Source organism: Rutilus rutilus (genome assembly GCF_951802725.1).
Source record: "Rutilus rutilus genome assembly, chromosome: 11".
Taxonomy (NCBI): domain Eukaryota; kingdom Metazoa; phylum Chordata; class Actinopteri; order Cypriniformes; family Leuciscidae; genus Rutilus; species Rutilus rutilus.
In genome coordinates, this window is record NC_140216.1 from 20,550,449 (window position 1) to 20,567,640 (window position 17,192).

The window sequence follows — 17,192 nt, forward strand, 5'->3', positions numbered from 1 at the left end:
TACGGCCACCGTAGGAATTAAAACGCCTTCGGAATGGGAGGAGCTAGAAAGTAATATTCAGTTGGTAGTCATATACAATTTCACCGCTATATGGGAATAAATCCTACACAGTGTAGCTTTAAAAAAAAAAATCTAATAAATGTCATCCTTTTTTCTGTAGCACTTATATGGGATTGACTCTATCTAGGCTGTTCTCTCCTCTTGCTGTTTGGTGTTTTCTTCTTTAAAAAACAGTATAAAGCTTTCATCTCTCAAAAGATCAAGAGGCTATGTTTTTGCCATTTTAACCCTATAAATCCTACTGTATCATAGTTGATACAGGAATTTATAGGGCCTCTAAATTACCATGATCAAAACTTTGCTGAAAAACCTGTATCTTAATCAAATCAGCACTTTAGAAGAATTTTCTAAGGTTTATATTGTGCAAGGCTTTCTTAGTAGGCTAGAGGGCTGAAAATTAAGGTTTGCTATTCCAAAAATCCTAAATCATTGTTTCCACAACAATGTTAAGCTAAGATTAAGATACACACCACAAACTTTTGCATGGCAGTGTAGGTCAATATACCATTGTTTTTAATAAATTAACTTTTATCCATCTTTTAAATTTGGATGTTGTTACAACCCGGCTCTTAGGCTGCAACAAAAAGAGAGAGCAGTCACATCAATTCTCAACAAAACATTTTAACGCAAAGAAATGCACAAAAAAATTATATTCACAAAGAAGCATGTTAGGGCTGGGCAATCAGCATTGCTCAAACGGTCAAACTCCATGCCTGAGACATATGCCGAAGCAAGACATCACCAAAGCAGTGCTCCACCTTCCAGTGACATTTAACTCGAGTCCAACAAGTGTCAAGTGCATGCTCCCAAAATGGCACCTGAAACACACCCATACACCACAAGCACATGCACAGCCGACGTCACAGATGTCAACATTTTATTTATTACTTCACTTGTGGGCAATTAAATTACAACCTGTGAATTATTTCAAGTCCATTTAGGAATTCAGATTTTTTCCTAAACCTACTTGTAAATCAGGGTTTTATCTCTGAAGGTCTTCTTAGTTACTAAGTATATCGATCAGCCGCTAAGAGTGCAGACCATTCTCCAAGTGTGTGTATAAGCCTTCGGTCTTTGAAAGCAGCCTTGTGATTATGAGCGTGATGTGTATGATATAATGAAGGTGTTTGCCGGCCATCTGTTGCATGATGGGCCCCTCAGGACAGAGCCTCAGAGAAGCGCATCCTTCTAACCAACTCTAATTGAGAGTGACAAATCCTCCCGCTTGAGTGTGATAACGGCCTTTGTATTTTTTTTTTTTTTTTTTGTGCCATTATAGTGAAAAGCATCAGACGATGTTAAGGTTAATGTGTGGTGACCATGTGTGTAACTGCTGTAGACTCCATTATGTCAATGGAAAGAAATAAACTAGCACAATGGAAAGAAATAAACTAGCACACTTCTTCTCATTAGTGTTATTTACAAAGGAAAGCATTACTGGTGCTTTTACTGAGGGTTAAAAACACGAATGACAATGACTTTTCATTTAAAATGTTCTTCAATAGAGCTAAACCATCACTGTTAGTGGCTGTTTACATTAGATTGTGGGTGGCTAGTGGACAAGATGCAGGTTTTTACATTTTATAGTGCTCTTCACACTTAAAAATATGTGTTGGCTCAACAACAACAAAAAACAGATTGCCACCATTTTGAGTTATGACAACTTTTAATTAAATTGTTTTACCTACATATTACATTGATCTAGAGGAACTTAATCATTTGTAAAAAAAAAAAAAAAAAAAAAAAAAAAACACTATTTTTGCTCCAACTTTTTGGGTTGTATCCCTGGAACCAATTAATCGTATTGATTTCAGTGAAAATCCACAGTTGTCTTAGCACGTGAATTTAATGAATAAGTAAGAAACTACTTGCCACTGGCATTAGCTCAGTCATTGCTTATGGAGTCAATGTAGTGTTCACCTTCATGTATCTACTGTACTCTTTAGCACAATGGTAAACACAAAAACTTCAACATTACATAAATTATTTGGTAACGCTTTAGATTACAGCCTGGAAAGTACTGCGTAATTAAAATGAAAGTACAGTGTAACTTTCGGTAATAACAGTGTACCTATAAAGTACTTACGTGTAAGTATAGGGGAACAATATGTAAAGTCTTGGGAATAAAGGTGTAACAACCAGGAAAATACTGCGTAATTAAAACGAAATTACAGTGTAACTTTCGGTAATTACAGTGTACCTATAAAGTGCGTACGTGTAAGTATAGGGGAATAATATGTAAAGTTTTGGGAATAAAAGGGTAACAACCAGGAAAATAACAAATTATTTAGGCAAATTATTTAGACTAAGTATTTTAGAATCTTACTTTTGGGAGCAATTTAGCGAGTACATACACAGTGCACCTTTTTGTAATAATAGTGTATAAAAATACATAAAGGCTTTTTTTTTTAAATTACGGGGTACATATCAGTGCATTTATAAAGTAGGCTTATTTGTTATTATTTCAAAGGTGCACTGATTAAGTTTCAAGGCAAGTAAACCTATTGCAACTTTTTTTTTTAAATGCTGGGAAAATATACTCTTGTTTCATGTAGTTACAGGGTAAGTATGACATTGCGGGCTGTAAATTAAAGTGGTGCTTCTTACCCTCTTGTTTCATGTAGTTAGGGGGTAAGTATGACATTGCGGGCTGTAAATTAAAGTGGTGCTTCTTACCCTCTTGTTTCATGTAGTTACAGGGTAAGTACAATAAAAACACATGTGTACACACACACAATCTGATATCACTCGAAAACTTATTTGAAAAACAACTTATTTCAAAACGGATTTACAGCACTTCTTTTTCTTTCTTTCCACTGATGAATCTTAAGAAGGAATCCCATGACATGTCTCTTGCTATTCTGTATTATGTGTTAAAAGAAAATACAGTACAGAAATGTCCTCACCATTTACTCATCTTTTACCCTCATGTCATCCGAGATGTATACGAATTTCCTTCTTCAGATTAACACAAACAAAAGTTTTTAGAAAATAAATAATCTCTGTGAATGCATATAATGCAAGCTCATGTGTTCCTAAAAGTTGACAACAGCCCATACAACAATAACTACAGTAATCCATACGACCCCAATGGATGAATCAATGTCTTCTGAAGTGAAACGATAAGCGTTTGTAAGAAAAATACCAAATATTTTAAATTTTTAAACTGTAGACTACCGCTTCCGACCAACTGTCACCTGCGCGTTCATGAGAGGGTTGAGAGAAAGTATAAATAAAAGTAGTCCGCGTCCGAGCTGTGCGCAGCTGTTGTGTACGCGTCCAAACTGGAGTATAACAGAGGCTTAAAGCGTGACGTAAGCGCACCGAAAAACCGAATGTCGAATTATTATTATTTTTTTAATGTTTTTATTATTGCTCACAACAAAATACAAACAATAACAGATAATAATAATGAAAAACAAACCATGCAGAAGAACAGAGACACCAGTTATCGTGCGAGTTTCACATCAAACTCCCGCGAGAATGCAATGAACGCTTAAAGCTTCACCAAACGCGAAGCCATTCAAGCCGACCCTATGAAGCCGACTCTCATGCACTCGCTGGTGACAGTTGGTCGGTAGCGAAAAGATGAGTAAATTATGTGAACATTTCTGGGTGTACTGTATTTTCTTTTAATACATAATACAGAATAGAAAAAGACTTCTTAAGATTAGGCTAATCAGTGGGACGATAGAAAAAGATGAGGAGGACCAAGAGGAGGAGGAAGCCATGCAAGAGAAACAAAAAAGGACAAAACATGCTACTTTCTGTCAGGACTTTAGTATTTGAAATGAAAAGTTGATTTAAAAAAAATAATAAAGAATAAGAAGTGTAATATGTTGTAAATCTGTTTTGAAATAAGTTGTTTTTCAAATAAAGGTTTTCCAAGTGATGTCAGATTGTGTGTGTACATGTGTTTTTATTGTACTTACCCTGTAACTACATGAAACAAGAGGGTAAGAAGCACCACTTTAATTTACACCCGCAATGTCATATACCCTGTAACTACATGAAACAAGAGGGTAAGAAACACCACTTTAATTTACAGCCCGCAATGTCATACTTACCCTGTAACTACATGGAATACTTACAGTCTAAATAATTTGCCTAAATAATTTGTTATTTTCCTGGTTGTTACCCCTTTATTCCCAAAACTTTACATATTATTTCCCTATACTTACACGTACGCACTTTATAGGTACACTGTAATGACCGAAAGTTACACTGTATTTTCGTTTTAATTACGCAGTATTTTCCTGGTTGTTACACCTTTATTCCCAAGACTTTACATATTGTTCCCCTATACTTACACGTAAGTACTTTATAGGTACACTGTAATTACCGAAAGTAAAGTTACACTGTACTTTCATTTTAATTACGCAGTACTTTCCGAGCTGTAATCTAAAGCGTTACCAATTATTTTAAATGTCATTAAATATATAACAACACTAACAGGTCTTTCCCTTCACTTAAAAAAACACAACAACAAATAATATGACACTTAATTTCAACATTTATTCTCCTTATCTAGTCCTATGCAAAGCATGCTGGAACTAGTAATCTACTGTTTAACTTCCAAAGTTATCAAGACAATTTCATTAAGTTACTACAAGAAATTTGAGTTTAAATTGCACACAATATTAAGTTAATGAAATGATCAGCATTATTATGTCAACAGAACTCAACAAAATAATGTTTGAAACTTAAAAGGTTTGACGATATCAATCAATTCGAAAATTTGACTTGCAACCATGCATTTATTGTGGTAACAGATCCAATGGATTAGCATCTGAACACAAAGAGGCAAAAAAGTAGTCAAAGTCTTGCCAACTTATGTGTTTTGAAAAACAAGGGCATCATTTTTTTTTGCATCTGAAAACTGCTCATTCTCCCTCATTCAGCATCTTTTCCAATCTTTTGTTGCATCAGATGAGCCATATGGTGCTGAACCTGCTTTAGCTGTGAGACATCAGTATGAAATGCTTCTGCCCATGCCAGTCTGTTTTGTGTGTACAAGCCATTCAATCTGTCAGACGTGTAACATGTTTTAATGTTGATGTAATCAGGATAAATTTCATGTCGAAGTGCAGAACAGGAAAGTCATATTTACCTTGGACAATTTGCTGTAACATTTTAGTAGTGTGTTGTTCATGTGTTCTGATTTTGGGTTGGTTTGGCCCAAGATGAGATCTGTGTTTGGTTACAAGAATTCTCGGAATCAGCCATCCCTTCCAGCTCATGATGACTCAAGTATAATCTAATTCAGAATCATTTGTTTTAGCTTCCTTTGATGATGTCAAATTTGTGTTTGTGTGTTGATGGAAACTGATGTCCTTAACGAGGGTTTTGTGTGTTTAATCCTTTAATTTCGTTACTAAATAGGTACTTTTTTTTAACATTAGCCAGACGTAATGCATCAAAAGAGATTTGGTGAAATCTCTCTAACCCGAACACTCAAATGTGTCTTTCCTGTCAGTCTGCATGTGTACATAGATCAACAATTTTTTTTTAAATCACAAGCAAAATACAAGAATGCATCCTGTGTGAACAGTGGGCGGTTGCAAAAACTTAACTGCTTAGTCTTACAAGTTACTCATCTATTTTTTTCTTTAAGACTGGTCATATTTTTTTTAAGTCTGCTACAAATGCAGATTGACCTAGATCAAACTAGTTCTTAAGACAGTCTTAACAGTCTTGACTGTGTTTATGCAACTGGCACCAGGAGTCTACATACCTTAGACAGACTGACAAATATGCTTATGTCATATGCACATTTTTGAAAACTGAAATGTAACTGAGCCACGGGGGAGCCCCCACTGTGATCCTCAGATCACCCTGCGTATCAACAAAAGTAGTCTTCTGCTGGGCAGAAGAACTAGATTGTGGGATAGCGGAGGGGATCCCACCTCTTGCGAGGTATTGGAGTCTTGATCTCAGCATTGAGACGGTCATCTTCCCCCAATGGGTACATGACTCATTCATGAACGCTACCTCAGCATGCTTATGACCCAGACACGAGAGGCAGTGATCGTGACTGTCAACCGGGGCCAGGAAACGACCGGATCCAGAAACGCACTGGTACAATGACATCTTGAAAAAGACGCTCTTTTGTGCTGAAGTGCACAGGAGAAGATTGTCTGCACAGCATGCAGAGAAGGGCTCTTGCTGTGCAGAGATTCTCTTGAAGACAATCATCACTGACGTGCCGTCACACCAACACAGGAAACTCTTCGGGGTTCTGAAGACCACACTCGAGATGAAAGTAGAGCTGAAAGTCACCTTTATTTATATAGCGCTTTTTACAATACAAATTGTTTTAAAGCAGCTTTACAGTTATAACAGGAACAAAATAATGCAACAAAGTTTGTTTTTAGAAAGAAAACAAAATGCTTAAGTAAGTTCAGTGATTAGTTCATTTTGGTTGTAAAAAAGTTATTAATTCATTTCATTTATATCAGTGATCTCAAACTCAATTCCTGGAGGGCCACAGCTCTGCACAGTTTTGCTCCAACCCTAATCAAACACACCTGATCCAGCTAATCAAGGTCTTCAGGATTACTAGAAACTTCCTTGCAGGTGTGAGTTGGAGCTGGTTGGAGCTAAACTGTGCAGAGCTGTGGCCCTCCAGGAATTGAGTTTGAGACCACTGATTTATATAATAGCCGCTCTGGAGAAAACTGTGATGTCATCGTCCAGCTTAGTTCAGTTCTCAAATAATGGTGTCAATGCAGACAGATCAATAATATTGCTGAATATTAAATGTCCCCACCTAAGCAAACCAAAAGCCAAAGGTCACCTCCCCCAAAAGGGGAAAAATGCACAAAAAAGCAATAGTGGCAAGGCACCAAAACTCCATCATGTGGCAGAATGGAGAAAAAAAAACTTGGGAGAAACCAGGCTCAGTCGGTGGGCCAGTTCTCCTCTGGCCAACGAACAAACAGTGTATGATTATGATTCAGGCAGCATTACAGGTCAGAAGTCAGATTGGATTGGAACATTCTGAATATTTATCCAGTTCCATCTGGTTGAAGGTCGGAGTCATCAAGTCGGTATGGAGACGGGTTTGTTGAGGATCAGTGCCGTCACAGGGGAGAGTCTAGTTGACACAATCTCTGCTGACACTTCAGGGATGCGCTGTGGTCGTGTCTACACTCAGGTCCTCCATCTGATCTGGATACGGCCCAGATCCGGCTGACTACATCATGCGTTGTGGTCTTGTCTAGGCGCAGGTCCACCATCTGATCTGGATACAGCCCGGATCCGGCTGATTACAGCAAACCTCGGAATAAACAGAAAGACTAACATTAGTGTAGATGCCATTCTTCTTATGATGTAACGAGTACATCAGGTGTTACAGGAAGTGTTCCCGGTTCTGGCTGACCTAGTTTATGCAGCCTAATAATCATTTAACTGATTTGAATCATAGAAATGTATAACGTTCTATGTGCATGCCAGGTTAAAGAGATGTGTTTTTAGTCTAGATTTAAACTAACTGTCACAATAGCTCTGAGACTAGGTGAGATCCAAGCACAGTTTTATTGGAAAATCCAGAATCATAGTCATGCCAGGCAAAGAGTCAAAAACACTTGCAAACAAGCCACAAAAGAACAAAAGAACAAAAGACAAGGGAGAGCGCTCAGGAATGCCGTGTGACAATTACAAAACCTCGATGAGAAATGGCAGAGAGAACATGGTATAAATAGGGTGAGTCAAACAATGTAACGACACACAGGTGAATGCAATAATTAGTGATGAGTCCAGGCAAAGGATTATGGGAACTGAAGTTCATGGCTGAGTGGCAAAGGTCAGAGAAGGAGTGCCCTCTGGTGGTCAACCTGGGCACACCAGCTGGTAACTGTGACACTAACAGAGTGTGTCTGCTTCTCGAACATTGCTAGGAAGACTATTACAAAGTTTAGGTGCGAAATAGGAAAAGGATCTACCGCCAGCAGTTGGTTTTGATATTATCAACTGGCCGGAATTTTGAGATTGCCATAGACGTAAAGGACTATAATGCATTAAGAGCTCCCCTAAGTACTGGGGAGCTAAACCAGTTAGTGCTTTTTAAGTAATCAGCAATATTTTAATATGTATACAATGTTTAATATGGAGCCAATGCAGTGTTGACAGAACCGGGCTAATATGGTCATACTTCTTGATTAAGAACTCTAGCTGCTGCGTTTTGGACCAACTGGACTTTGTTTATTAAATGTGCAGAGCAACCACCCACAGTAGAGCCTTGAGGTCATGAATGCATGAACTAACTGTTCCGCATTTCAAACTCTGTTTTTTTCAGAATTAAGTAGTAGGAAATTACTAGTCATCCAAATTTTTATATCAGCTATGCATTCCGTTAATTTTGTGAATTGGTAAGTTTCGTCAGGATGCAAAGGAAAATAGAGTATCATCAGCATAACAGTGAAAACTAATCCCATGATTAGTTGATGATATCTCCCAAGAGTAGGATGTACAGGGTAAAAAGAAACGGTTCTAGTTATGATCCTTGCGGTACTCCATACTTAAATTGTGATCGATATCGAATCAGTACAGAAACGCTCGGCTCCAAAGCGAAAGCGAGAGAAAGAGAGTGTCTCTCTGCACGCTTCCTATATACCCGCAGCACGGGGCGTCATTCGCGATGCAAATCTCACTCGCCAATGTCCATTGGCTGTTTCTGTTAACACCCTAGGTGATAGGGCTCTCAGGTGCAATCCCAATTTGTCAGTCACTGATGTAACTCGTAGTGACTGAATGGGAACTGAATCAACACTTCAGCAGAACAATGACACTATTTTAGTTTAACTGCCTAAGAGGCGAATTTAATTGTTTGCATAATTGAATCATTTTCCTGTTATCACTGTAAAGCTGCTTTGAAACAATCTGTATTGTATAAAGTGCTATATAAATAAAGGTGACTTTATTTAAAGAAATTAAATAATTAAAGGATTAAAAGGGATTTAAGGGAATAAAGAAAAGAAATAAGAACGAGGAAAGTTCTAGCTCTAATAGCCTAGATGTTAAGTAATTGTAACTGTAAAAAAGTAACTGTATATTACTGTGGGTCATTGAACATATCTATCGTAAAACAGTTGTCAAATATTAAATGTTTGGCTATTGCATCTTACCACGCATTCTTTCACTGTATAAACTATTGTGTCACGTTGGAATTCGCACTCAACTTCAACGGTCTTCAGAGAACAATAAGCCCCACCTTCTTCGATCTGATTGGTCGTCTCAATCATTTTGAAAATGAGGAGCGCTGTGAGGCCACTGAGATCGACCAGCCTTACATGTAACTTTTTTAACTGTTTGTCATCATAACAACAAACAGAATGCTGCTTAATGGAGTGCAGCAGAGCGCCATTAAAAATATAAAATACCGGGTGGGACAATTTTGCCATTTCTAATTATTGAGGGGGAGGGGGGACTTGTCCCCCTCAATGTCTTTGGTGGTTACTGCCCTTTTTAAAAGACAATTAAAATTCAGTAATATTTTTTATTCATATAATTACTAAAATAATGACATATTGTCTTCTGTAGAGCTGCTTTACAGCTGAAGTTGTTTTATAATTGATGGATTTTGTAACATTAACTGTTATTAAAGCTGTTTTGAAACTATCTGTATTGTATAAAGCTCTATATAAATGAATATGACTTGACTTGGAAATGAAACACATTTTGACTCTTATTGCAAGATGCCAGATCCCAGATGCTGTCACATGTCTCATCAATCCAGCTCTGTTCTTGTTCACATATCTGCATCTGGTTAGCGTTCTATTGATCCTGTGAGATAGAGATTACTTCTGACCCTCTAATTAACCTCTTAATCCTCCATCCTGCCATATTCACAGCCCTGTTTGTTTTAAGAGTTAGGAATTAAAGCAGGGGTGACAACCATTTTGACAGTTAGTGTCATTTAAAAAAAAATTCTAAACCCTGTCTTTGTAAGTATCATCGCCTCATTGACAAAGTATTGTTTTGAGAGGAAGCTTAAAAATATGTGACACATAGCTGTAGTTGCAGGTACATATCGTTTTGGAAAGACACAATCTGGTTTTAATCTGGTTGAAACTGGTCTAAAACGCACAATTAGTGGATCATAAACTATAGATTTGTTTGGTTGGAAAATTTGATTGCCTCTATAAAGCTCATTAGAGAAGATATTTAGGAGATGCTGGCCATGCAAAGCTTGTGGATACAATTGAGATGTAGAGAGCGGTGTCATATACTGCCACATACTTCTTGAGGACTGATGGTTTGAGCGTCTTGCTCTCTTAAGAGCAATCGTCTGCCAGAGCATTGGTGTGTTATTCATTGTAATTCACGTCTGTCTGCTAAGTGCAGTTAACTGTAAAACTAAATGTGCTCATTATGCTTATGATAAAGATAATGAATTATAATGATATAAGCATAATCAAGTGTTTTTGTAACCAATAATATAACTGAAAGCAGCTGACAATTAAATAAAGTCTTACGCCCGTTTCACACATACTCCGTGTGCGGTGCGTGTTGCGGTGCGTATGCGGTGCAGGAGCAGCAGGAGCTGTAGTGCTTTCACATATGCTGCGTTTGCAGTGCGTAACTGATCCACGGCTGTACCACAAACACATACTCACTATTTGTATTTCAAATCCAGAAGTTATCAGCAACTATGTGTGAAACGGGCGTAACCTGTTAACATGGGTATGGAAATAAATACGCACCGCATACGCACTGCAAACGGAGTATGTGTGAAACGGGCATTACAATAAACATATGCTGGATAGGAATTGGAAGCCTGTAGCATAAAGACATGTTGCTAAGTGATACTATAATAAGCTCTAACAATAAATATCACACAAATATATGGCAAAATAATATATTTTTTATTTACATGGAACTTAAAATATTTTTATTCACACCTGACAGTATTAATGAAATTATATGAATGAGAAATTACTAAGTTTAGCTTGTCACATTGCATTGGGTGATTTAGCGTAAATTAAGATCATTTATAAGTCAGCATCATTTTGCAGTGTGAGGTGTTTAGGAACTGGTTTGATGTCGGAAATATGCTTTTTGTCCCTTAAAATGCTGTCTAGAAAGGCTGCTCACTAGGATTCGGAAAAGAGCTTATGGTTTTGGCAATATGTGGCAACACAAGTTACTTTCTTGTAGTTTTTAAAAAAAAATTATTACCAGTCTTCTTTTTCCAGTAGGCTGAATGAAAATATTCTATCAGCAGTCCTAACCTGATGCTGGTCTTCATTTGCTGCAGATTACGAAATTAAGATGATTAGTTAATTGATCAGTGCCCTTGATTTACTCTAAGCAGTGGCTAAATTATGTCTAGATCAGTACCATATTGATCAGTTATGTCTAGATCACTAATAGTATTGATCAAGGCCTCTTGCCAAGGCTAGCCAGTGACAGCTTGTAGGTACAGCGGGCTTGATTCTCTTGAAAATCACATTGAGTAATTATGAGTCCCTCGCTGTGGGTCTTTTGTCTTTGTGTTGTTGAGAGTCATTGGTGAGGTTGGGGAGTCTTCTAGGGATGAGACGGTATTGTTTTGGTCTTTCCCTCAGGTCACCCTGGCTATGTGTTTAAGGTGGCCTCAGCGAAGCTCACTGCTCAGGTAACGCTGGGGACATCTGGCTCAGGAAGCCATGTCAACCCAGGCCCTATCCCCAGTGCTATGAGGGCCACCATCTGAAAACTGTACATGACCAGCCTTGAACCCCAGGACCTCAAGTGATTGATCCAGGAGGGAATAAATTGGTTGAAAACTCGCTAGTAGGTGCATAATCACGCAGACCTGCCAAACTGAACACACACTTCCTACATAAGCCAACGATCCATGTGCTGAGGCCGAGAGAGTGTGCCGGTAGGGTTATGGAGGTGTTTTCGAAAACATATCAAGTCAAGTTCTCATGGTCTTGATTACTGGGTATTTTTAGGATCTCCAGTGGTCTATGATGGATCAATCATCTTTGAGGTTTTTGAGGTTTTGAGGAGGCTACGGTTAAGATTGTGGGAGTACTTTACTTCTTTGAATCTAGGAGTGTTAATCTTGGTAAGTTCATAATTTTTTTTTCATTAACTTTTTTAGAATGAGTTTCCTGTTTCATGTTATGATAACCTGCAACTGCAGACCAAAGTAACTGGTTGTGTGTGTTTCGAGGTATTGGTACAGTCATGGATATTTTTAATTACTCGGCATAAAATCCTTTACAATTGGATAATGATTATATGCAATTAGGTGAAAATGCCCAAAGTGGCAAAGGGCTGTGAAAGGGCACTGGCTCAAATCTGGAATGCTAGATGTTTAATACAATTTACCTATCAAGATCTAGAGCAGTTTAACCATTTGCGTCTGCCCTGTTAGTCTAAAAAACAAAATGTATCGATTAAGCATTTCATTAAAGCATTGGTGCTTTTCAAGATTTCTGAAAAAAGATTTTCTGATTTTCTTGTTTTCCTCAATGTATTTTGTATAGATTTCTTTTGTATATTATAAATCGCATACTGAAAATATATATTTCTAAATAATGATATTCCGCAACCCAATTTGGAGGTTCTGCTTTGTTTTCAAGCACCACCAGATTGTTCAGATGTTTGCTAATGTATCTGAATGTTGTTTTTTCCGGTTAAAGTCTTTATGAAATCCTTGTAAAGATTAAGCTTATGTGAGACAGTCACCTCATCAAAAAGTTAAACTGGTATCAGGCTCTGTTGTAGAGGGGCTTTGCCTCAGGAGCCTTTGCTAAAAACAGCTGTTACCTGCTGGTCACTTTGGCTGTCTTAACTCTCAGCGTCATAACCCAGTTTCCACCTCAGAGTTAATTTGATATTCTGCACTGTTTTATTGTGTGTTCCCGAAGCTATTATAGAGACAGCAGTACTTATACTGATGCTACAGTATCTCGATTTTTTTTTTATTGTAGACTTCTTTTTTATACTCAATATTAATACAATTTGAATGTATTTCAAGTTATATAGAAGTTACATTTGTATTGCAGTTAAAATTATAACAGGATATGTTAACCTCATTTTTCAAATTATAAAGCAGGTATGTAAATGCACTTGAATGACAAGTGCACAGTGGTCCAGTCCAGTATACTTCATAACTCACCACATTTCAGAACAAATGATCTTCTATCTTCTGTGGTAATAAACAGAAAGCCACAGATGATGTCCATAGATTTTAACTTCTATATAACTTAACATTTTATTTTTAAGTTTAGTACTAACTAACTAAAACTTTTATAAGTATAACATATGGTTCTTTTTTTAATTAAAATGTAAATTAAAATTATATTTGACATTTAGGAGATATAATTATCAAATGCAATTACCTGATGCAATATTTCTTGAACAGTCAATTCTGTAATCAAAAGAATTCAGACCTCATCTGAAGCAATTTGTAAAAAAAATTCTGTAGGACACTATCAGACAGACTGATGGCAAAACAGGTCCACATTTTATTCATTATGTGGTTATTTCTATGAAGTTATGCATAAGTAAATGCCGCCCATGACTGAAGCCCTCACATGTGTCACGAGTCATTGCACAGCTTCATTTAGGATTAGGACAAATAACAATCAATATGACTGATCACAGCTTAAGATCAGTGCCTAAACCGCCTCATATTTGAAATCAATAAACTTTGACTTTTGGGATTGTGATTGTAATCTTACCATTTTAGTAACGCTTGGTCTGATGGCAAATTGAACATGATCTGATCTGTTTAACGGTTCGTCATACACATGTATGACAGTCTTCCTGTCTGAGGATGTGTCGCCCCGGCTGTTCAACCTCTTGGATTTGTCCGGTGTCAGATTAAGAGAGCGTGCTCAAAATCTTTCACCCAATTTGGCAGGGTGAGGGACAAGTGGGGCGGGTGGATTCTCCATATATAAGAGCCGATGTCCTACAGACACTTTTCACGTAGTATGCTTCATGACTTCATGTCAGCTCTGATATTTGTACGCACGTCAGTGCGACCGCCAATCGATTTTTTTTTTAAGTGCATTAACTGTACCCTTTTTGTTGTATTGACTTAAGCTTTTGATTTTTTTTTTTTTTTGTGTGTGTTTGTGCCTTTGAAGATTTTCATAATGAATTTCTGCATGTCAGACATGTATGATATAGCCCACGGCGTGAATGGGGGATATGCAGTGCCGCCCGGAGGTGAGTACTGCATGTATGGTGGAGAAGGGCCTGGTTTCACTCACTGTGAGCCACAGCCTTTACACCACCACCCTCCCAGCATGGAGCAGGCCTGGCCGCCCAGCCAACCATACGGGTGCCCATTCAATGGCAACCCTGTGTTCAAGAGTGAGTTATGCTCCATGGAGGTGCCTCTCAGTCACTACCACCAACCAGACTACTACTCTGACGGCAGGCCAGACTACTCTCAGATGCAGTGGATGCAGGGGCCTCACAGGAAAGGTATCGCAAGCTCTAGAAGAAGCATAGAGGTGTGCTGTTTGGTACCAAAGTTTTGTCTTTTCTTTTTTTGATTTTTTTTAGGTTGGTTGACTGTTTGCAAACATGTAAACAGTGTACACGTGTAGTAGTCTAATATCTCAGTCCAAAAAGTTATGTGTTTAAACTCAGATGTGCTCGGTTGAGATCTGATTAAGAATATTTTGATTTATGACTAAAATAGTGTTGTTGGTGGTGGTGTTTTTTTTTTTTTTTTTGTATTTCTTTTTGTTTTTTTTATATCAATATGTTTTCTATTATATCCTATATCCTTGGAAAAGCTGTCATTATGATGTTATAGTAGTAAACTGAACTTAAGTGCCTCTTTCTAAGACATGTTCAGGGAGATAGTTTGGCATTGTGTTGTGTATTGATCTTCAGGGTTGGATGGAGGTTTGGGGTATGTTGTATTGATTTGTAAGGACACAGACAGAGGAACAGAAGGTTTGAGCTCCTGTCCTGCCACTGACCTCATCAAAAGACTTATTGATCACATATTTATTCCTGAGCTGCAGCAAGCTGCCTGAACGTATGTGTGTCTTAAAACTTATTTGTGATGTTGTTGGGTTTTTGTCTAAATATAAGAACATTCTGATAAAATAAGGTTTTCCTTTAATACTTTTTCCTTCTATTCTTTCTCACATGGCTCACATTTTCTCTTATATTTTTTCTTTCTTGAGTTTTTCCACAAAACTTAACATATCTCAATTATTTTTTATAAAGTAATTATTTGATTAAAATATATTTTTTAAGATTTTTAAGATAAGATAACTTAATGAATGTGGTTAAATGGCAAAACAGAATGCACCACCTCTTAAAAGACTAAAAATGTGTGTTTTTTGTAAAATTGTTTTGTTCTGTATCTTGAGTTTTAGTGCTGTTTTATAACTTCACAAGCAGTTTTATCTATTTGTATGCTAAGATTTCCATGTTACATTTGCTTATTTTAATAAAATGTGTACATTACTGTACTTGTAACTGTTTATAGGGTACATACCAAGTTACCTGGACAAGGATGAGCTGTGTGTTGTGTGTGGGGACAAAGCAACTGGCTACCATTACCGTTGCATTACCTGTGAGGGCTGCAAAGTGAGTGTTTCAAATGTATTTGAGTTCAGCTGTTCCGTTCTCTTAGAAAAGCACACAGTGCGTTAATGACACATTTTATTAAAGTACAATACACATCACACTCTGTTTACACTACTTCATTATGATATTTATAAGAAGGGTCATGCTCGGCAATTAAAAATGAATTCTTGTTTTTAAGGGTTTTTTTCGACGCACAATTCAGAAGAACTTAAACCCAACATACGCTTGCAAGTACGAGGGAAAGTGCGTCATTGACAAAGTCACCCGCAACCAGTGCCAAGAATGTCGCTTCAAGAAATGCATTGCTGTTGGCATGGCAACAGACTGTGAGTGTCCTAAAGTCAAAAACACTTGAATAGCCTTGTGCCCCTGTTAATTGATGATTCTGTAAGTACAAGCACTTTTGCTGTCTCAACATTGACAAAAAGTTGCTTTGTGTTTGATTGTTAAAAAGACAGACATTGTGCATAGCTCTTGCAAACATTTTGTTGTTCCTCCAGTGGTGTTGGATGACAGTAAGCGTCTAGCCAAGCGGAAGTTGATTGAGGAGAACCGTGAACGGCGGCGGCGCGAGGAGATGCAGAAGACGGTGTGGGACCGGCCGGAGCCCACGCAGGAGGAGTGGGAGCTGATCCGGGTTGTCACAGAGGCGCATATGGCCACAAACGCTCAAGGCAACCACTGGAAACAGAAGCGTAAATTCCTGGTGAGAGGTCTCTTCCCTGATGACTGCATCAGTGATGTACAGTGATGTATCTTGTGTTTTAGGATGTTTTTTGTTTGTTTGGTTTGGGTGCGATTATATTTTTCTTTATTTTCTTTTTTTTTACCCTACCACAACCTTAGATTCCCCTTCCCAACCCTTCCCGCACAATTCCCAAGCCCTTCCTCACCGCTGTTCCCATTGTTAATATGTCCATGTTTTTGTATCTCCTTGTAGAGTGGGGAGTGTTAGATGGACGCTGGAGAATCTCTACCACAAAGGCAGCAGCACTAACTTTAATGGAACACCTTTGTCCTTCTTTCTCAAACTCTGTTTCCTAAACCCAAAACTGTTTTCTCATGTTTGTTTCTTTTCTGATATTCTTCTCTGTCTTTTTCTAACCAAGTTTCTAATGGTTTCATAATTGTTTTTTTTCTCTTGAATCTAACTGTCCTCTACCGATTGAAGCTCTGTTTGAGGACTCTTTTAACACTGCTGTGGGTTTCCATGGAAAGTTTACTTGCTTTCTTAAAATGTTTGATGCTTTCTATTTGGCAATTACGTTTACCTCAAAGTACGTCATTCCACTAGTTTCTTAATTCTGTAAGTTACAGCATTAAGATTTCAAATTTGACGTGCATGTGAATTTTCTGTCACTAGAGTTGCGGAAATTACAAACGTCACTTAAACTTCAGTATGAAAAAATATATTAGTGTTGGCAAGGTCAATTCATTTCTGTTTGTTTCATAACTCTGATTCAGAGATTTGTTAGCATTACTCAAAAAATGTTCTTTGAGGTAAAAAATACTTTGAAGTAACAAAAAGATATCTAAGTAAATATTACTGCTTATTATGTAGTATATTGATACAT

General features: G+C 37.6%; 1 protein-coding gene and 1 long non-coding RNA gene across 21 annotated transcripts in view; one reads left to right on the forward strand and one right to left on the reverse strand.

Moving 5' to 3' along the window:
* Nucleotides 1–17,192, forward strand: part of thrb (thyroid hormone receptor beta) — a 443,394-nt gene that overhangs the window by 414,655 nt on the left and 11,547 nt on the right. For 17 of the 20 annotated variants that reach the window (XM_084422934.1, XM_084422922.1, XM_084422925.1 and 14 more), the window contains 3 exons: nt 15,518–15,618; nt 15,797–15,944; nt 16,119–16,324. In XM_084422934.1, the coding sequence (XP_084279060.1) occupies nt 15,518–15,618; nt 15,797–15,944; nt 16,119–16,324 (455 nt within the window). Of the gene's footprint in view, nt 1–13,529; nt 14,494–15,517; nt 15,619–15,796; nt 15,945–16,118; nt 16,325–17,192 lie in introns of those variants that run through there. The other 3 variants (XM_084422929.1, XM_084422930.1, XM_084422916.1) reach the window with 2 other exon arrangements.
* Nucleotides 1–17,192, reverse strand: part of LOC311299395 — a 538,425-nt gene that overhangs the window by 271,226 nt on the left and 250,007 nt on the right. The window lies entirely within an intron of this gene.